The following is a 22,392-nucleotide window of genomic DNA, read 5'->3' as shown; positions in this document are numbered from 1 at the left end:
ATTCATTTGGGATATTGGGAGATGTGTACTGTGATGTTTTCTGAAATGGTTTAGATTTTTTGAAGATTCGTTTTATGTAAAAAAAATATTTTGAAAACCAATACTTTAGAATATTAAATGTAAAAGAAAGCTCCACACCCTTCCAGTGTGAGGGTCTCATAGGTGGGTGGGAGCACTGTTCAAGTGGTGAGACTAACCTCGGTCACGAATTTCCTAAGGGTTTGTTAAACTAGCTGAAGTTTGAGGGTGTCTTGGTGAGACACACTTCAATAAAACATACAAGATTGCCCTTCAGCAAAATACTTGTTCTTTCTTACTGCAGGACTGCCCTTCAGGCAGGGAGACATAATGAAACAACATAATGTAACATTTGTTGTTCATGACGCTTAGAAACGCAGTACGGTATAAAACGTTATTTAATCTGGGAGTTATAATTATCCTCATTGCAGGGTGGAGGCTCGTACAGGGGATGTGTCCACCCTTCAAGTTATGAGACTTCCAGTGTAAGACTCTGCTGATGTCTTGGAAGGTGACCAGGCCGCAAACAGCGCCTCTAGCGGTTCTATGGGGAGGGGCGTATTATAAGCAAAGAGCAGCAGGCGCAATGGTTCACGAAAACGACCAATGATGGAAGGTTTCTGAGCTACCACAGCCCCAAAGGAGAAAAAGATAAAAGCTCGGTCAGAGCTGCCTTTCCCTAAGCAAAATATGGTACCTAGGCAGGATGAGAGTGGCTGTGAGATTGCTGGGCTGTCTGCAGAAGAGAGAGAGGATGGAAGACAGTGGAGGAGGGAATGGAGGGAGTGGGAAGTTGCAGGACAGACGTACAAAAGAGTGAGGAGATGAAGAATGAACAGATGGATGGAGAACTGTGAGGGACGGCAAACAATAGTAGAGGTATGGAAGAGAATGAGCTCTCTCTTATATGAATAAGAGTAGGCCCAGTTGCTCACGCTCAATGAATGGGCATCCTCCACCCAACAAGAACCTACGTTATTCTTGGAGACACATGCAGTGGGTGAGAGAGGATGTTTAGGGAGACTCTGTGGGGGTCGGTGACCCTACTGGATCAGTAATTAAGGTGTGGAAGAGGTCCACCAGGAAGCTCGGGTAGGTGGGAGAAGGCCTTATGAGACTTAGCTGTCCTTGCGGACCGGAGACTTCTAGAAGGCCACAAGCAATGGGATTTCCTGTGAATCTCAAAGCTAGGAAATGTTCAGAGGGATGGGTGGTATGATAACCTTTGGACACTTCAGGAGGAATTTGAACTAGCACATAGTCAAAGGCACCAGATTTTAATTAAATGCACTCTCTTGAAATATAAAGAATGGCTGCAGAACGTGGAGGAAGAAATACCACTAGAATTCAAGGGTGCCCCTGTTTTCGCCAAGTGTGAAACATTGGACGAGGAACATGGAACGGTGTAGACCGCTAGCAGAGACGATCTACAAAGCACAAGGGTGCCCACCGAAATGTAATAAAATATGGGTCCCATGGAGAGACTTTTGGAGTACTGCTCCTTGATGTCACAGGGGGAGACAGGTTCGAGAGACCCAGTGAGAGGACCTGATTGCTAATGGAACAAATACTTGATCGAAATGACCTTTCATATAGTGAGTTAGAGAGGTTGGTATTGTTGGTTCATTGTCGGTTATCTTAATCTTTGTACTGGTTTACTGATAGGAAAAATAATAAAAATGGTTTTGGAAACAAATATTAGAAAAAGAACGGCAGAGGTACAATTTGAGAAGGTATGGAAGTAATTGGAACAAGAATGGGCAAACCTAATAGATTTTGCATTTATAATGAGACTGACACACTACTGGTTTTAGCAATGATTGTTTATAAAGCTTTGTTAAAAAACTAAGAACACATTTTAAATCACTAAAGGAAAAGAAAACACAAATCTTTAGGTATCTCAAAACTGTAAATATAATGCAATATTAATAATGTTTAGAAATGGTACGCTTTATGTTTCGAATAATATTTATACAGGAAACTCTGAATGGAGTTTAAAAACATTGTTTCACATGATCAAGCTTAAAAAGAACACAGAGGACTGAATGCAGGTACTTAAAAGAACAAAAGAGCATTCTGAGGCGATGAATAAGGAGTTATCAGAATGTGAAAGGAATAGGTCTGCTTAGATCTAATTTACTTACGATGTCTCAGATCCGAAAGAAAGTACTCTGGTTGTCTGGTCTAGGCAGCAGATTTATAGGCCTCCAGAAAAAGAGGCATTTCCTTTCCAGTCACACTAAGTACACCGCCTACCTGAAATGCCAGCTGAGTCGAGTGCAGAAGCCCTCCCCAACCCTATTGTCATAAACACTACCACTGTGTGTCAGGACATGGTCTTTCATTCCACATGTACACCCAACCGAATCTGCTCTTCAATCGAACCCCAGCAAAAATATACCTGATGCTGTGCTTCTATGAAGACGCTGACAGGGGTAAAGGGCAACACGGAGCACACAGGGGGAGGGATATGAGAGGGAAGCTGCACGTGGAGGGGGGAGGAAAGCAAGAAAAGAAACACATGTACTGTCATAGAGTGTTCAAAGAAAAGGAAAAAAAATGATTTATCTGACGTGAACCATGGAAGAATATGTCATCCAATCAAAAGGATGGTAAAGATGGCATGCTCCAGTGGGGTACAAATGGAAAAGAGGAAGGAAAGACACTGCATAAAAAGCAAGCTTATGTGATAGACGAGAAAACAAAAGATTAACCCAAAGCACAATATAAGGACTATATTCACAAAGGTAAACTTACAGGTGAGTGAATCTATATGTGCAAATTTAATCTGATTCTTTGTAGCAACTTTACTTCTTTTGGGTATTCATCATTTTCAAGTGTAAAGCTACCACAAATTGGCAACTTACAAGTCTCTACCCCCTGAATTCAGAGGCCGGAGCCTTATTTAGAAGTGTAAAGTTAAAAGAATTAAGTTTTCACAAGTAGGTGGAGGTCTCCACCACTGGTGCGGAGATCTCCCTATGGTGCAGTAAACGGAAAAGTAAAACATGGTATTGAACACTTTAAAAACATATTTAAAATGTTTGTATGATAAATCTTAATGTAAAATATATTTATATATGTATTTTACATGTGGAACAAAATAAAATAAATAAGTAAATAAATACAAATGCTACAGCACTATTAATTTAATTCTGAATTGAATATGTAATTCATTTGAATATAATAAATAAAAAATATAGTAAAAATATGTATTAAAAGCAATCCCACCAAAAGAGAAACAATTAATATGTGCATTATGTATTAACATTTAAACAAATTCATTTACAGAATTAATATAAATTATTATTTAAAAAAATAAAGTTACGTTTATCTTTATTTTAAAAAGAGTAACAAAATATTTTATAACAAAATGCTGTTGTTAACATACCTTTTTAAAAATTAATTTATATTGATACATTTTTAAAAATTAAAAAAACAGTAATTTATTTCAAAATTATTTCCTTTGGGGCTCTCTTTAAGTCTGTGCCTCCATATTTTTTATGGAAGGGTATCGCAGCACCAGTGATTGGCCATGTATTCCACTGGACGTACTCAAAGTATGAGCTGGTGTACATTTACAACAGTTTTTTTTTCCTTTTTGGCTGTAGTAACCACAGAAGTACAGTTTGTGAATAGCAATAGATTTACTCTTCTGTGGGTGGGTGCATATCCCTAACTAAACTCCTGCTTAACCATCTCTTGACTCTTCCTTACCCTCTCTAAACCCCTCTCACTTAGTAGTAAGTATTGCCCGTTTCCCAGCCACCAGCCTCTTCCTCCCACATGTACAACTATAATGTAAGTGTACAAGTGCTTTTGGATGGAGATCTCCGCTTATAAAAGACAGGAGAACAGGAGATGGAAACTGAGACCTTCGCATGTAGGATTCTGAAAAGCATTTTGTAGTACATGAGTAGCACTACTGTAGTACGAATAAACATACTACAAAATGCGGTTTGTAAATAGGCCATAAGAATTGGTATTGTGCACAATACACCATTGACAATGGAAAGCTAAAAACTGTCTGTAGACAAGACCTAAACAGGAGTAGTGACAATGAGCTGAGGTAGAACTGTGACCACCAGCAGGGACATGGGTCAATAATTGAAGGTCTAAACTATTTGAGATTAGTAAGGAGAGGTGTGTGATGGGGCCCCCAAGGCATTTAAAACAGCTGCAAAGTCGAAAGCCATGTTGTGAGATTAACACGGTGTACACTAGAATAACTGATGCAGGGACAGGAGCATAAGCACAATTCTTGGAAGAAAAGACTACAAATCCCAGGATGATTCCTCAGGACATTGCATCACTACAAAGTTGAAAACGAGAAATAAAAGACGGACAAAAGCAACAGCAATCATTGTACACAAAAATGGGGATTCTAAGCCAAGCAAAGCTGGTTTTAGTAATGTAGTTGTTGGAAAAGCTCATGATGTTAAACAGAGAGCAAGGGCATAGATGGGCTGGATTTCCTCAAGAGGGACTCCCTTCTCACCTGTTTCTGATGCAGATTTAAATGTAATGCGAAGCCTTATTTCACACTGCCTGACCCGCAAGACAGAGGGCGGCTCCTTAGGGGACTGAACTAAAATGTAAATGACACTGGCAAAAAGCAAATCGTTGAAGATGGCTGACCAATTGCGCAGTCCATGTATGTTGTCATACTGTTTTATGGGCTGGCCCAAAATGTGAATACCTTTGCATGAGGTAAAGGGCGCGGACCCAAAGCCCTTCGTATGCATTATTTGATTATATTGTGTGTGTGTTTTTTTTAATTATGATATACAGTTGGGGAAGACAGTTAAAGCTGTCGCTAGCCCAGGCCTACACATATACTCTACAGTCATATGGTAAGCAGAAATATAGATGTCTTCAAAAGTGACCGGCGTGATCTGTCACCAATAATGGTCTCAAGACATGTATTACTGGTAACATTACAGCAGAATGAGCCCACAGCAAGAGCTGCACGGCTGACCACTAAGCGGCGGGCCGTACAGTAAGTGACACGAGTCATAGGTAGTGTTACAAATGCTTCAGCCGAGTAGCAACATTCAGGTATATTTATGGGAAAGTGTAAAGAAAACTGCCCTTCGATGCTAAAAAATATAAAGGGAACAAATAGTGGCAGGTACATTGCTGGGTATTCGTGGGAGGCTGCAGGCAGATGCACACCCAGAGCACTCATGCAGTTTGGGACCCCTGTAGAAACTGAAGGAATGGGGACTGATCGGTGGTTTTGTCTACGGGTGTAAAGTGTTGGCTTCACAATGCTGCACCCGAACTCTGTGCTGCACACTAACGTGCTCTAGTGCTGGACATTGCCCTGTGCCATACAGGACAGAGTCCTTCTGCTGCACAGCAACAAATGCTTTGTTGATGCCAATCAGCTTGCCCCCCCCGGGGCACAAGTTTATTAATGACTGTTGGTCCTTGTGCATCGGTGCTTTTATGTCTGTTTGTGTGTGCACGTCAGTGCATGCATGTGTTGGTCCCGTCGGTTGAACACAATGTGCAGGCATGTACCGGATGCTGGCTGCCAAATCCAATCAATCAGTCAGGATTTATAAAGCACACCAAATCACCCGTGAAGGTCTCAAGGGACTGGAGATGCTAGCTGCTTCGCGGTGTTCCGTTCGTTCGGACAGCCAGGTCTAGAGTCCTTCCCTGAATTCCTGGAGTGATGCGGCCTTCCTAAGGGGAAGGTTGTTCCGGGCTCTGGCCGCCAGGTGAGAGAAGGAGCGTCCTCTACTGTTGGATCTACGGAACCAGGGGGGGTCTGCAAGGAAGAGGGAGGCAGATCACAGGTGTCTGGTCGGTTGGTAGAAGGTCACACAGTAGGCACACAGTAGACACAGAGCAGATGCATAGTAGACACAAGTAGTACCGCAGGCAGACTACTGAAAACTGCTTATAGTACTTCAAACTTGGCTATAGTTTGGAGTATTGATGCAAAGGCTTTCAAAGCTAAAGGAGAGAAGAGGTGAGAGAAAGAACAACAAACAGAAACAAAAGAGTGCCAGGCAAGGCTCTACTGTGCGGAATCACGCAGCCTCAGGGAAGTAGATTGTACCCCACATCAACTGGAGAAAGGAAACAAGTGGCAGGGGCTCGTATGTTAGGGAAGCAGGACTGCATGCACTCTGAGGTGTCTACTTTGAGGTGCAGTTTATGTTCCTTCTTATACTTTCCCGGGTACATACAGGGCGGGAATAGGAGAGACCCTGGACACTGGGTTATGTGTGGAAAACGTATCCTGCGGCTGATTAACCTTGTACTGTTGTGAATGGAAAGAGAGACCATGTGGCGAGATGGGAGGATGGATGAAATTTGGGACAAGAACTGCTTACTGAACGATTCTGGACAGGGATGGTCCAGACAGGGAAGCAGTAATGGACACAGAAAACCAAAAGATGATTCCGAAAGTACAGCAGCTGTCGATAGGATGAATCATGGTATTGAATCTGTAACACATGGGGTGTACTATAGACTCCTGTACTTATGCCTCATCTAGTCTGATGTGCAGAAGGCGTACTGCCAGATGTATGAAAAGGGAAAAGTTGTAAGTACTGCACTGTTATGCATCATGCGAACGCAGCATTTCATGCTAAAACAAAACTCAGTCGTTTATGCACCACACGATGGTGCGCTCTTCAAATGTACATGGGATGTATGTTCATGTATATCTCCTCATTGTGTTTGCTTGAATGGCCCTTAGATAATAAACAGCCTGAAGCCAGTCGAGCTTGAAGCTATCCTCCTGCGACCAGGATACACCAACCACACAACCTGGAAAGTCATTGTCAGCCACTATACAAACATCAGTCAGCTTGGCCCACTACTGGACAGCCTGGACGACAAACTAGTAAGTTCACAATGTTAAAGCTCCAAGGAGCATCACGAGTTTAACCTTTTTTGTGACGCACGTATTGTTCATTAACATCTCACACTGAACTAACTTTTCATTAATATAAAAGATACGTAATCACTACCATGGATTATAGTCTAAGAGGCCACCAAAGAGTGTAAGTTACATAAAATATCAGAGTGTTTAGGGCAAAGGTTGACTGGGATGTAACATGCGAGGGCACCTCCAGATGACATTATAGGGCGTAACAAATGTTTCATAATTGCTAGATTATACGTAGGAATAAGGTATTGATGTTTTAAGCTTCTAATTGGCTGAAAAGATGTGATTCATGATAATTACATCATTCCTACTAGCTAAAGCCAATCGCAGGTATGATGTAATTTATATGAATTATGGGCTGCTAACTAATAAACTGATAGAGAGGCCTATGGCACACATTAAAGGCCCCCTCTCTGTGTTATTGACTTGAGAAGGAGCCAAGGGGGTATTATGAGAGAGAGGGTATTTAAACTCCAGTGTAGACTTAAGTAGTAGAGATAAGGATTCTAACTCAGAGTTTGTTAAAGACAGTACTCTGCCACAAGGGCAATGTAGAAACAGGGATACCTTAAGTGTTTTGACGATGGAGCCCACTCCGCCTACCATCATATACATACTCTTCCTACAGCCTGTACTCTATCAGTAAAACTTGCTAAACAAGTTAAAGAAAAGTGACAGTAAACACATAAATAAACAGCCCCCCCACAAAGTGGGAGAAAACACCGAAGCTGTGGGTCTAATTAGTTTTTCATTTCTTAAAAACAAACTCCCACTTTGCAAGTTTAAATTGTGAGTTCAGAGACCCAAACTCCATATTTCAATCTGCTCCCAGTGGGAAATTACACTTCAAAGGAATTTCAAGGCAATGTCCATGTTACCCTATGGGAGCAATAGTCCTTGCAATAGTAAAAACCGAATTTAGAATTATTTCACTATCAGGACGTGTAAATTATGCCAGTACATGTCCTACCTTTTAAATACACTGCACCCTGCCCCTGGGGCTGCTTTGGGCCTACCTTAAGGGTGACTTAAATAAAGGTTTGGGCCTGGCAAGTGGGCGCACTTGCCAGGTTGAAATGGCAGTTTAAAACTGCACACAGAGGCACTTGAGTGGCAGGTTAGACATGTTTACAGGGCTACTCGTGTGGGTGGCACAATCAGTGCTGCAGGTCCACTAGTAGCATTTGACTTACAGGCCCTGGGGTTCACACAGTGCACTACACTAGGAACTTACTAGTGCATCAAATATGCCGCTCATGGAGAAACCAATCAACAGTACAATTTAGACAGAAAGCATGTGCACTTTAGCACTGGTAAAGTTCCAAGAGTTATAAATCCAACAAAACAGGTAAAAAAATAGGAAGAAGAAGGCAAAACATTTGAGGATGACCCTGCAAGAAGGGCCAGGTCCATCAAGGATTATTTCTCATCACTTGCTTAGGATACACAACGCTTTAGCCTTGAAAAAGTCAATTGTGGTGTTGAAACTCGTGTTGGTTGCCTGTCTAAATCATGTACCGCATTTCGCAGTGCATTAAGAACTGTACCACCATTTAGTAAACGTTGGATCCATGCATTTATGAAGAAAAAAATATGGGACTACTGTCTACTTATATTGATGTGAATGAGCTCTACACTGTTAATTGAACGGATTGTTATGTGTGCTGTGGCACTAACATTTGCAATTGTAAGAGGTTCTTACTTTGCTTATTTAGCTACTCCTGAAACTTGCACTACTTGACATTATAGAACAGGAGGTGTTTGTGTGCAGGGCTTTTAATGTTATTGTCCTGGGCTAAAAGAACTATGTGAAATATTGGGGGACAGCTTTTGTGTCTCATTTCAAGAATGACGGAGGGGGAAGACAAATATTTTTTATTGGAAAAAGCAAACTACAGGGCAAAGATATGCATGAGCATACACTTTCTAGGATATTGAGTGGGGCCACTTTCAAATATATGTGTAATTTTCTCTGGTTACTTTCAGAAAGCCATAGTCAGCACTATAGAACATTGTACACATGTATCACTGTTGCCATATGTTATGATGCCATATTGGTATAAGATTACTCTCTCGTGTCAAAGAAGTTTGCTGTATCAAAGAAGTTCAACAAAGCAAGGCTGTATAAGTGATGGAATAGGAAGGAAGGATGGTTTAGAAATAAAACAAAAGGGGATGAGGGCGCGTACTTTCTAGTTTGGCAGAAAGGTCTCTTCATTGCAAAAGCAACGAAGTAAGCTGTCCGCCATACCATTTGGCAAAGTCCAGCGAAGTAGAGGTCTTCATAGACAGGACATTACACTGGCCACCCTATTTAGGGTGGACAAGTCCAACAAAGTAGAGGTCTTCAGAGGCAGGACACCACACCGGCCGCCCTATTTAGGGTGGACGGTGCAATTTGCTTTAGAGTGGATGGTGCAATGTGCTTAAATTCCTGTGTGTCACCACCTGTAAAAGTCTGTTGATGAGGGATAGAAAAAAAAATCTGAAATCTCAGGTGTCATTCATTTTTTTTATGTTTTCTTGACAAACTTCCACTTTGGGAGTTGGTTTCTAAAAAACAAATAAATAAAAAAGTTTGGTGAACTGCCCCGAAAACTGAAGGTGGCCACCCACCCAATGTTTGATACATTGTAAGAATCTGCCGTGATGGATGGTCCCTTTTAATGTACGGCAGTCTTACAGGATGGCAGAGGTAATGTAGTCTACGTCCCTGACAGACAGAGTACAGTCCATCAAATGTTGAATCAGGCTATACCTCTTGTACTACCGCTTTTTCTGAGGGCAAGAGAGTCATTTCATAGAAGGAAGAGCCTGGTGAGTAATAACAATTATTTATTCCAGAACATCTTTGTTAGGCTTTTGTTTTTCCTGGATGAACTTGTATTTTTTATGGTCTGAATTTTCTTTAGAAGTGGTGTCAATTACCTATAAAGACTAACCAATATTGTCTTCTATCTAGGTAAACCTGACCACTGAAAGTCGCTTTGCCATCTTAGCCTCTGCCTGGCCAACATTTGAGAAGAATCTGAATATCCTCAACACGGTAGATGTCAGCTTATGGCTGGACCAGCGGCTGTCTGGGTACCTTCAGTTCCTCACCCCTGAATATCTCAATGTTTCAGGGCTAATTCCTGCAGACTGCACAGCAATGAAGAATCTGTGAGTATTGTTGCCCGCATTATTAAATTTCATTTACAGATCTGTGTCATCAATGTTAAAGTGACACACTGCTACGCCTGTGTATGACTGCCATCCTGCCTGTTTAGGGAAACACTAAAATCCATATGACAGGGAGAAGTCTTTTACTATTAAAGTTGAAAAAAATAATCAGACTTTTCTACAAGTCAGGATAGGTATTCATAATTTATTTACAATACCTGGATGTTAGAAATGGGGTCATTGGTTGACAGTCAGGTTACCCCCTGTTCAAGAAAGGACCCTCACTCCAGTCATGGTAAAAGAGAATCACCCTCAGCTAACCCCTGCTTACCCCCTTGGTAGCTTGGCAGAGCAGTAGGCTTAACTTCAGAGTGCTAGGTGTAAAGTATTTGTACCAACACATACAGTACCTTAATGAAAAACTACAAAATGACACAACACAGGTTTAGAAAAATAGAGAATATTTATCTAAACAAAACAAGACCAAAAGATCTGACATACACAAGTCAAGTTCTGAATTTTTAAAGATTAAATTAAAAAATAGCGCTTAGAAACATGAAAAGCTTTGATGAGGTGTTAACACGGAGTCGTGACGGAGTCGTTCCCAACAATCCAACACCAGCGGAGGCGGCCAGGGAGTCACGCAGACCCCCAGGTACAGTACCTTGGTGAAGACTGAAAACAAGCCGATGCGCGAAGTCAGGGATCACGGCGTCCGTGCGAAACCTTGAATCCACGCACTTTGGACGGTGTCGGTCACAACATGGTGCGGCGACTTCCACGTAGTCGCAGACTTTGGCAGGGCTGCAGTGGTGTCGGGCGTGCAAAAGTCGTCACGTTCCAGCGAAGATCACGGAGTCCGTTGCAGGAGGCGGCACCGGATTCGGCAGCAGCGTTGGTCCGGAGTCGTCAGAAGTCGATTTCCTTGAATTTTCACCAGCTTTTCCTTTTAAGGGCCCAGGGACTGGATAGGGCACCACTTGTCAGGGCAGGAGTCTCAGCAGAGAGTCCAGGTGCTGGTAAGGGAAGTCTTTGATGGCCCTGAGACTTCAGAACAGAGGGCAAGCTCAGTCCAATCCCTTGGAGATTCCTTCTCAAGCAGGAATATACGACAAAGTCCAGTCTTTGTCCCCTTGCACAGGAAGAAGCAGCAACTGCAGGATAGCTCCACAAAGCACAGTCACAGGCAGGGCAGCACTTCTCCTCAGCTCTTCAGCTCTTCTCCAGGCAGAGGTTCCTCTTGATTTCCAGACGTGATCTAAAGTCTGTGGTTTTGGGTGCCCTTCTTATACCCAATTTCTCCTTTGAAGTAGGCCTACTTCAAAGAAGAGTCTCTTTTGAATGTGAAATCCTGCCTTGCCCGGGCCAGGCCCCAGACACTCACCAGGGGGTTGGAGACTGCATTGTGTGAGGGCAGGCACAGCCCTTTCAGGTGTGAATGACCACTCCTCTTCTCCCTCCTAGCACAGATGGCTCATCGGGATATGCAGGCTACACCCCAGCGCCCTTTGTGTCACTGTCTAGTGTGAGGTGCAACCAGCCCAACTGTCAAACTGACCCAGTCAGGGAATCCACAAACAGGCAGAGTCACAGAAATGGTATAAGCAAGAAGATGCTCACTTTCTAAAAGTGGCATTTTCAAACCCAAAATCTTAAAATCAACTTTACTAAAAGATGTACTTTTAAATTGTGAGCTCAGAGACCTCAAACTCCACATGTCCATCCGCTCCCAAAGGGAATCTAAACTTTAATCATATTTAAAGGTAGCCCCCATGTTAACGTATGAGATGGACAGGCCTTGCAACACTGAAAAACAAATTTAGCGATATTTCACTGTCAGGACATATAAACCACATTACTATATGTCCTACCTTAACCATACACTGCACTCTGCCCTTGGGGCTACCTAGGGCCTACCTTAGGGGTGTCTTATATGTAGGAAAAGGGAAGGTTTAGGCCTGGCAAGTGGGTACACTTGCCAAGCCAAATTTACAGTTAAAACTGCACACACAGACACTGCAGTGGCAGGTCTGAGACATGATTACAGAGCTACTAAATTGGGTGGCACAACCAGTGCTGCAGGCCCACTAGTAGCATTTGATTTACAGGCCCTGGCACCTCTGGGTCACTTTACTAGGGACTTACTAGTAAATCAAATATGCCAATCATGGATAAGCCAATTACATACATATTTTGTAAAGGAGCACTTGCACTTTAGCACTGGTTAGCAGTGGTAAAGTGCCCAGAGTAACAAAAACAGTAAAATTAGAGTCCAGCACACATCAACAACCTGGGGAACAGAGGCAAAAAGTTAAAGGAGACCACGCCAAGGATGAAAAGTCTAACATTGGATAAATAATATTGTAGCCTATTTGTAAAAATTATTTATATTCAATACAAATTTGAAATGGAAGCCTCATGTAAATATCATAAGACAGAGGTAACAGGGAGGGATACAAGATATTAAGAAGTTCATGAAAATATAGGGTGCAAATAAGATGGCTTTGCAGCATTTATTGGTAGATTAAATAATTAAATTAATGAGTTGGGAGTTAGAACTGTAGTTTAGACGTAAACCAATGGATTGGTGTTTATAGTTATATGTGTATGCCCCAGGGGCGGCTCCTCCACTAAGGCGGAGGAGCGTCGCCCCACTGGATTTTGAAAAATAGACAATTAAAATTATAATAACGTACGATACGTAATTATCATTTTATTTTTCCTGGGTGTAAGGAGCGGGGTGGGATGGGGCTGTAGGGAGGGAGATGGACGAGGGATATGCAAAACAATGAGTGCGCATGTCTGCTTGCCCGGCTGTGTTGGGCCGGCCAAACAGATATGCGCACTTTGCATTTTCTCTACCCGGCTGTATTGAACAGCCGAGTGGAGAACATGAACAGGCTCCCAGCCTGAGCGGCGAAGCAGGCCACTCAGACCAATAACCATGCTGCTGTCATGATGGTGTGCACCCAGGAACATCAAGAGGATGGAGGGGAGACACCTCGAAGGTAAGTGTTTATTTATTTATTTATTTATTCACACACTACGCCCCCCCCATCCCCTCTAGCAGTAGTACTTTGTGAAAGTGTTCAAAGAGGCCCATGTTGCTGCCTGCCATATGTCCAGGACCGTAACTCCGGGTTCTAACACAGTCGTTGCACCCTTCACTCCGATGGAGTGAGCACACAAGCTCCTCAGGGGGTTGCTTTTTAGCCAATGCGTGCAGATCTTGATAAAGAGCACTATCCATCCAGAGATGATCAGCTTCTGCACAACCCATCCTTTCTTCACTCCGATATACTCCACAAAGAGTTGGCCATCCATCCAGCACTCTCTTGCGCGGTCAAGGTAGAACGACAACTCTCTTTTTGGGTACAGATAGTGAAGTTACTTCTCTTCCTTGGAGGGATGAGGCAGATCGTAAAAAGTTGGCAGAGTGATGGATTGGTCTACATGAAAGGCAGTGACCACTTTTGGGAGAAAAGAGGCCCTTGTACAAAGTACCAGTTTGTCTGGGTAGATGTTCAAGCAGGAAGGCTTGGGTGGCAAAGCCTGAAGTTTACTGACCCTCCGGGCAGATGTTATAGCTGCAAGAAAAGCCATCTTGATGGCAAGGAGCCTGAGTGGATAGTTGTGCAGAGGCTCAAAGGGAGCACACATAAGAAATGTGAGGACCAGATTGAAGTCCCACTAGGGCATAATAAAAGAAGAAAGTGAAAAAAAAGTTTTGAACTTTCAAGAACCTATTTACAATAGGGGATTTGAAGAAGGATCGCTATCGGGCAATCGCAAAAAAGTAGAGATAGCTGAGAGATATCCCTTGAGAGTGCCCAGAGGAGAGCTGGGCAAGACAACAAATGAAAAAGAGAACTTGGGAAAAGGGAGCAGGAAAGGGATCAATCTGTTTTTCTGTAGATCATGCCACACATTTTTCCCAATGCAGGCGTATACGTCCTGATGGAGGGATGCTTGGCTGCCAAGATAGTGTCACAGACTTCGGGAGGGAGGTCAAAAGCTGTCATCTGTTGTCGCTCAATCTCCATGCAAGAAGGCGACGAGTGGACAGGTTCAGGTGGAGCATCCTCGCCTGCTTCTGTGACAGAAGATCCTCTCGAAGGAGCAGCCTGATCAAAGGATCGATGGCTATGCTCAATAACTCTGGATACCAAACTCTCTGTGCCCAGTCTGGAGCGACGAAAATGACGTGGGCCAGTTCATTTGTGATCTTCTTGAAAAACTCTAGGCAAGAATTGTTGGGTGGAAAAGGGTACAGGATGCCTGAGCTCCATCTGAGACAAAAAGCGTCTTAGAGCGAGAGCTACTTTGTAAACTCTAGCACACAGAACTGCTGACATTGTGTGTTCTCTGCGGTGGTGAACAGATCATTTTCCAACCAAGGCTAAAAGACCTTGCACCACCTCTGGATGGGGATGCCATTACTGATTCAGCTGAGTTTGGCTGCTCTGGCGGTCAGAGAGCCCGACTGGTGTTGAACCAACAGGGATAGGCCCTGATTTTCCAGCCATGTCCAGAGATGTAGGGCTTCTTGAAAAAGGGGCCACATCCCTACCCTGCCCTGTTTGTTGCAGTACCACATTGTAGTGGTGTTGTCTGTGAACACTTGCACTAGCCTGCCCTTGATAAAGGGTAGAAAGGCTTTCAATGCCAATCGGTTCACTCGGAGCGCCAACAGGTTGATGTGGAATCTGGATTTTGATGGAGACCAGATGCCTCCAATCTCCACCTCTGTCAGATGACCCCCCCCATCCCAGGAGTGACGCATCTGTCACTACTGTCAGATCTGGTTGGGGAAGGGAATGAATGACCCACTCACAGTTCATTAGCCACCCATGCAGATTTTACTTCTGAGATCTCAACCATGTCAGAGAGATTCCCCTGATGCTGCGCCCACTGGCACTTCAGGTTCTACTGCAGAGGCTGCATATACCAATAGGGAAGTGTCACCAGAAGGATGCAGAAGGCCATAAGTGCCAGCAGCCTCAGAGTCAGTCTCACTAAAATCCAGGATGGAGGCTGAAACATTGGTATTAGAGCCTGAATATCCTGGACACGCTGTTCAGGAGGATAAGCCAGAAACTGAACCATGTTCAAAACAGCTCCAATGAAAGGGAGTGTCTGAAAGGAAGTCAGGTGTGACTTCAGCATGTTGATAATGAACCTCAGCGAATGGAGGACGTCTGCCGTAGTCTGGAGGTGGGAGATGACAGCCTGGGGCGAGCCTGCCTTCAACTGCCCATAGATGAGATAGGGAAAGACTGGCACCCCTGATCTCCACAGATGAGCTGCAACCACCACCTTCATCTGGCGAACAGCCGAGGAGCACTGGTAAGGCCAAAGGGGAACACAGCGAATTGAAAGTGCTTGTGGCCCACTGTGCACCACAGGTATTGCCTGTGTATCCTACAAGAGGAAGAAATTGAGAAGGCACAGGTCAATAGGATAGGATAGGATTAAGGTTTCCATCCTTTTTGGGCACCAGAAAGTAGCAGGGATAGCAACCACGACCTACTTCTGGCATTGGCTTCATCCCTATGGCTCTGTTGGGCAAGAAAGGTGACACTTCCTGGTGGAGAAGGGATAGATGATCTTCCATCAGTCTGTTGCAAGTTGGTAGAATGGGGGAGGAGTAGTCACGAAGGGGAAGGAGTAGCCCTTTTGGATAATCTGCAAAACACACCTGTCCATTGATATGGACTGCCAGTATGGCAGGTGATGCAGAATCCTGCTGCCTATTAGTTATCCATGATGGTAAGAGGGCAGATTAGGAGGGTTTGGAGAATGAGGCTGCGGCTGCTGGGGGAGGGGTGGACTGACCTGACCACTGGCTACCCAACCCACAAAGTCTGTGGGTAATGCGTCCTCCATCAAAAAGAGGCTAGGAGGCGTGCATGGCAAGGTGGCTGTGCAGGTATAGATGTGGCCGGAATCCACATCCCTGGCCACGAAAGGAGCGAACAGCTGATTAGGGGTGACTTACGAGGTGAAATAAAGCCCATGTTCCTATGCGAAATTTAACAGATCAAATCTGCCAAAACTTAATGGGCTAAGAAGTCCAGTTATATACTGAGACACATGGATTTTAGAGCAGAAAGTGCCACAAATCTGCATGTTATGCACCATTTTTAGGGAAACCGTCGATTGCGTGAACTTTACCATACTCAGTAAATTACACGTGATAAAAGTCTACTGTTTTTTTCAGTATTTCTAAATGCAGAGCACCACCAAATTAGATAAAAAGAAGCAAATAATTGTGCAGTCACTATAGCGAATTTTAATATGCTAACAGTTACATATTGTCTTTTTATTATCTTTACAGGGCTTTCATTATGAATAGAACAGACAGTCAATTTACCATCGACCAGGAACAATTCAACGTCCAGTATCTGCTGACCTTTCACCATGGTAAAATATGTTTTTGTGAATGTTACCAATCACTTGAGGAATCTGTGGTATCTCAGGAAACTTCTTTAGGTATCTTTAGGTCATTGGACAGTTCGTTAACCTTCATGTTCTGAGAAATTTACAATAGGAGCTTCCATCCCAGTGCATTCTACCTTATTGTTCATGTGTTCTAATAGTTTTGTCTTAGTTGTACCTGTAGCTGTTATTTGAGAGTCATTTGACTGTGATGAGCATTTCGGATGGTCCTTCTGTATTGTTAACAGGTCAAACCATGTCTACGTTCGTAGGTGGTGTTTAGCTTATGCTTTACAGTATGTTTTCCTTGTTGTGGAAATCATATCTATTACTTTGCACTTTAAATGATGTGCTGTTGCTGCTGCTATATGGCTCTTGCAGATTGCGGCCCAATACACACTGGAGTGGAAATAATTAGTCAGCTGCAAATTTGCCTTTACTTTTCAACATGTCAATTGTACATCCCAGTGATATTCGACCCATCACTTTTTGCCAAGTCAAAACTCTCACAAATCGTAAATAAAAATAACACACATGCTCTATTCCCTGTGACACAAACTTGCAGCACATGACCAAAACCCATGCACAGCAAGTGATGGTTGTTCAGGAAAGTTGGGTGAGTTGGTTGCTAGTGCTGTGCCAGCAATGTTTTGCCAGCTGTGGAAGGTAAGGGGCACAGACTGGAGGTCAGCCCCTGGTAGTTGAACAGTGCTATGCACAGTCTTCACCCATAAGCTGGCCAGAGTCATCATGGTCATGTGGTCAACCTGACTACACAAGGCCTAAGGGTGCACCCAGCAGTGTTGGCTGCCTGCAGAGGATTGGGTTCAGGGCATGGCTAGGTTATGCAGTGAACCCCTTTGCACAAGGCGAAAGGCTGTGGGCAGAGGGGTTTGACAGCCTTCAGTGGGTTGAGTGCAGGGCCTTGCTGGAGACCAGAATCTGTGGCAACAACCTGCTGTGCATCACCAAAGGCTCTGTGCTGTGGGTATTGTTTGATTGTTGAGTTTAGAGCCTGGCCAAAGGCCAGGTCCTGCAACCATCCTTCTCAGTCCACGGCTAAAGCCCATGGGCTCCTGGTATTGGCCACTTGTGGAGAGTTGGGTGCATAAACTGATCAGAGACTTGGGCTTAAAGCCAACCTCTGCTGTGCAGCAGAGTGCTCAGCGCAGGGCCTGGCTTTAGAACAGGCGTTGCAGCCAGCTCCCAATCCCCACAGCAATAGATTGTGGGGGTCATTCTGACCCCGGCGGGCGGTGGGAGCCGCCCGCCTGGAGGGAACCGCCGAATGACCGCACCACGGTCAAAAGACCGCAGCGGCCATTCTGGCTTTCCCGCTGGGCCGGCGGGCGACCGCCAGAAGGCCGCCCGCCGGCCCAGCGGGAAACCCCCTGCAACAATGAAGCCAGCTCCAAATAGAGCCGGCGGAGTTGTAGGGGTGCGACGGGTGCAGTGGCACCCGTCGCAATTTTCAGTGTCTGCAAAGCAGACCCTGAAAATCCTAATGGGGCCCCTGCACTGCCCATGCCAATGGCATGGGCAGTGCAGGGGCCCCCAGGGGCCCCACGACACCCGTTCCCGCCATCCTGTTCCTGGCGGTAAACACCGCCAGGAACAGGATGGCGGGAAGGGGGTCAGAATCCCCATGGATTCCCTGGGCCAGGGGTAAACCGGCGGGAAACCGCCTGTTCCCCTTTTCTGACCGCGGCTTTACCGCCGCGGTCAGAATGGCCCAGGAAGCACCGCCAGCCTGTTGGCGGTGCTTCCGCGGTCCCCGGCCCTGGCAGTCATTAACCACCAGGGTCGGAATGACCCCCTGTGTGTTGCTGATGTTGGCAACCCATGGGAGCTGGGTTCTGCACACTGCAGAAGGCCCTGCAGGCACTCCCTCTGCACACGACCACATGCAGTTACAGAGGCCAGGTCCTGCTGATGAGTTGGGTGCTAGTGCTTTGCCAGCAGTGTTTGGCCAGCTGTGGAAGGTGAGGAGCACAGCCTGGAGGTCAGGCCCTGGTAGCTGACCAGTGCTATATTCACCCATAAGGTGCAAGTTCTGGTTGCCCACTAAATGTGACCCCGAGGCCTCAGACCGAGAGCGCCCAGCAATGAAGGTTGAACATCCTGTGACTTCCGCTGATATCTTTAGGATATTCTGCATTTCAAAGAGAAGTCAGCGATTTTGATTGGCTACCACCCTTCTTCCTCTACATGAAAAAGAACCAATCCCTTTGCAACCAGAGGGGCAGCCATTGTTTTGTGAGAAGCAACAGACCAGCGAGGATGCTACTGGTACTCATAGTCTGCAAATGAGGATTATGGCATGTTCTAGGGACAGAAATCTTGTTTGCATTCCCTTAATAGTAATGCACCTTCTTGCTTAATGTACACTGGAAGCAATTTGAGGTACATGTCCTTAAAATAACTTTCTGCTCTGGTACTGAATGAGTTTACAGCGGAATGAGAAACCACAGATCATGACAGACTGCTGGAAAAACTCAAGAAATGCATGTGGGTGCTTGCTATAGTCTGACGTTTGATTTAATGCTTCTCTTACAACTGAAGCTAGCAAGGGTACACTCATTCATCAATATTATGAGAAAATTGCCGAGTTTCAAACGAATTCTGTATTTGATCCCACTCATTCATGATTTGCATGCTCCCCTGGGTATACCTATTTGAGCTTTATCAGATTTGCTTTTAAATGTATTCAGGTAAAACCCAAATTCATATTTGTTTGAGTAACAAACCAGGAAGCCAGGCAAACATCATATACTGCCTGTATTACTCATCCCAGTAGAAGGGAGAAACACTTCCTGATCATGAATGGAGTAAATCAGGGATTGTGGGACGTTTAGGCCACGACAGCTTCCTTTTGAATGGTTTAACAAGTTTATTGACCTCACACCATTTAATCTAAAACAAGAACTATAAGGATATTTTCATGAACTAAATATATAATTTGCACCATATATCTAGTCAAAAAAGTAAATGTAAAGCTGTTGTCGTTTAGGAAAATCCTTCTAACCTAATCATCATGGTTGTTAAAGTATAAGGTATCTTTTGATGATGCAGCTCTACTATTGTAACATAGTCTACAGTGAGCTCGTATACAAATTGCAAAGACTACAAAATCAAGCAGCCAAACAATGCCTAAATAGCATGGAATGTAACTATGGAAAGCCTGCCTGGGAGGCAATCTACAGGGAGCTGAGGTTCTAGTTTAAAAGTAGTCTACCTTTCACAAGGCATTTTGCACCTTGGATCTTTCTACTGGAAACATCTGGCTCCCCTCTACATTGCACTCAGGGACCTTGATTGGCAGAAACAGGGCACTATATAAGTGAGCTTTGAATGTTCCAAGCTCTAGATCACCTTGAATGCCAGTATAAAAACAGAACCTCCGCTGCTCTGTGTCTGAAAACGGTTGAAACATGAACTTTTCAGGCTGGTGCTCTGCTGCTGAAGGCTGCCTTGATGGAGCCAGTGATTGAGGAATACCGGGTAAGAACCTCAAAGTTTTCAACAATAACTACACTTCAGTTCTTGCAAATCAGCATTCACCCTAGCATTCTGCAGTGGGTGTATGGCACTGTACTGATGACTGATGCAGGAGAAGGCTTCAGATGAAGATTCCAAGTGCCAAGAAAAGAACTAATCTGTGAGAATACCAGGGCAGATCAGAGTGAAGCTTCACACTGTCATGCAAATATGACTCCCAGGTTGAGGAAATGTTTGATTGTGTCTCTATGTGCATATGGCTGCTTACACAATACAAAAATGTAAACAACATAAATGAGACAGAGTAGGGGCTGCAAAATACAAGTCCAGCCCTGAGACACACCTCCAGACAGATAAAGAAAGACTATCAACTAATACATACAAAGCCCTCCACAACGCTGGACCAGAATACCTCAACCAAAGACTCCACATCTACACGCCCACCAGGCACCTCCGCTCCGAAGACCTCGCCCTCGCTTCCATCCCATGCATCCGGAAGGCCACAGGCTGGGGAAGGTCCTTCTTCCACCACGCCGCCAAGACCTGGAACTCCCTCCCGATCCACCTCAGAAGATCTCCCACGCTTTCTCAATTCGGAAAGGACCTCAAAACCTGGCTCTTCACCTGATCCCCGTTGACCTTCATTTAATGTTCCCCCCTCCCAGCGTCTTCAGACCCTAATGAGTGAATAGCCGCGCTTTACAAGTACTTGATTGATTGATTGATAGTTTAATTTACAAATTAATTCAAAAGATTAATATAAACTTGTTTGCCCTTTTAGAAAAGACAACCTGGATGGCAAGGACAGTCATATTCCCCCAAAAAATAAGCATAGTAAATGAAAAAGCACTCTCAGTGACAGTTTAACTCTAAATAATAAGGGGTCACAAGTTGGGAATTGAGGTAGGAGACTCACAAGTGAAATTAAAAAATGTGCTGTCTCCAAAATGGTTATGTATGCGTGGGACAAGTTCCCACAAATGTGCTGGACGACTGTTAGAAATTGGGTTTTTGGTTGGCAGTCAGGTTACCCTCTGTCCAAGCAAAATCCCTCACTCTAGTCAGGGTAAGTCACACACTATCCAAGATTATCCTGTGCCCACCCTCTGGTAGCTTGGCACGAGAAGCCAGGCTTAACTCAGAAGGCAATGTGTAAAGTATTTGTGCAATAAATCATACAATACCACCATATAGCACCACAAAAATACACCACACAGTGTTTAGAAAAATATATAATATTTATCAGGATAATTGTAGGTCAAAAAGAATAAAGTTGCAATGGAAAATTGTAGAAATATCACAGGGAAGTGATATAAAGTGTCTTAAGTCTTTAGAATGCAATAAAGTGTCTTTCAAGCACAAAGTACCTGGTTTCTGGTGGAAAATCTCCTCAGAGGGCCACAGGACAAGAGATGCGTGGAAAAAGGGTGTGTGCGTCGATTTCTCCTCAGCACACAAAGACTTGCGTCGTTCTTTTCCACGCGGGGAAGTCGGGCGTCGTTTTCCGGCGCGCAGACAGTCTCTTTTCGTGGATCGCGGGGACTACCAGATGTCCCGGGTCTGTGCGTGGATTCTCCTACTTGTTTTCCGGCTGCGCGTCGTTCTGCGGGACTGCGCGTCGAAGTTTCGATCTCACGGTAGGCGTCGCGTCGATTTCTCCTCGGAAGTCGGGCGGCGTTGTCCTTGCGAGGCCGTGCGTCAAAGTTTCGCGTTCACGGTAGGCGTCGCGTCGATTTCTCCTGGAAAGTCGGGCGGCGTTGTCCTTGCGAGGTTGTGCGTCGAAGTCTCGATCGTCCCGAGAGCGTCGCGTTGATCAGCGTCGGTGTGCGGCGTTTTTCTCGCCGCAAAACAAGCTGTGCGTCAAAATTTTGGTCCTGAGACTTCAAGGAACAGGAGGCAAGCTCTATCCAAGCCCTTGGAGAGCACTTTCACAGCCAGACAAGAGTTCAGCAAGGCAGCAGGGCAACAGCAAGACAGCAGTCCTTTGTAGAAAGCAGACAGGTGAGTCCTTTGAGCAGCCAGGCAGTTCTTCTTGGCAGGATGTAGTTTCTGGTTCAGGTTTCTTCTCCAGCAAGTGTCTGATGAGGTAGGGCAGAGGCCCTGTTTTATACCCAAATGTGCCTTTGAAGTGGGGGAGACTTCAAAGAGTGGCTAAGAAGTGCACCAGGTCCCCTTTCAGTTTACTCCTGTCTGCCAGGGTCCCAGTAGGGGGTGTGGCAGTCCTTTGTGTGAGAGCAGACCCTCCACCCTCCCAGCCCAGGAAGACCCATTCAAAATGCAGATGTATGCAAGTGAGGCTGAGTACCCTGTGTTTGGGGTGTGTCTGAGTGAATGCACAAGGAGCTGTCAACCAAGCCCAGCCAGAC

The 22,392-nt window shown here is 44.7% G+C and overlaps 1 protein-coding gene across 1 annotated transcript in view; it reads left to right on the top strand.

The window, feature by feature from the left end:
- LOC138262378 (uncharacterized) overlaps positions 1 to 22,392 on the top strand; it is a 269,900-nt gene that overhangs the window by 86,598 nt on the left and 160,910 nt on the right. Inside the window, exons 12-14 of the mRNA XM_069212276.1 lie at positions 6,737 to 6,883; positions 9,891 to 10,090; positions 16,428 to 16,513. Coding sequence (XP_069068377.1) covers positions 6,737 to 6,883; positions 9,891 to 10,090; positions 16,428 to 16,513 — 433 coding nt within the window. The remainder of the gene's footprint in view (positions 1 to 6,736; positions 6,884 to 9,890; positions 10,091 to 16,427; positions 16,514 to 22,392) is intronic.

The sequence above is a fragment of the Pleurodeles waltl genome, chromosome 10 (assembly GCF_031143425.1).
Source record: "Pleurodeles waltl isolate 20211129_DDA chromosome 10, aPleWal1.hap1.20221129, whole genome shotgun sequence".
Classification (NCBI taxonomy): Eukaryota; Metazoa; Chordata; class Amphibia; order Caudata; family Salamandridae; genus Pleurodeles; species Pleurodeles waltl.
Note: the sequence above shows the minus strand (reverse complement) of the source record. Positions and strands in the feature narration are given on the sequence as shown.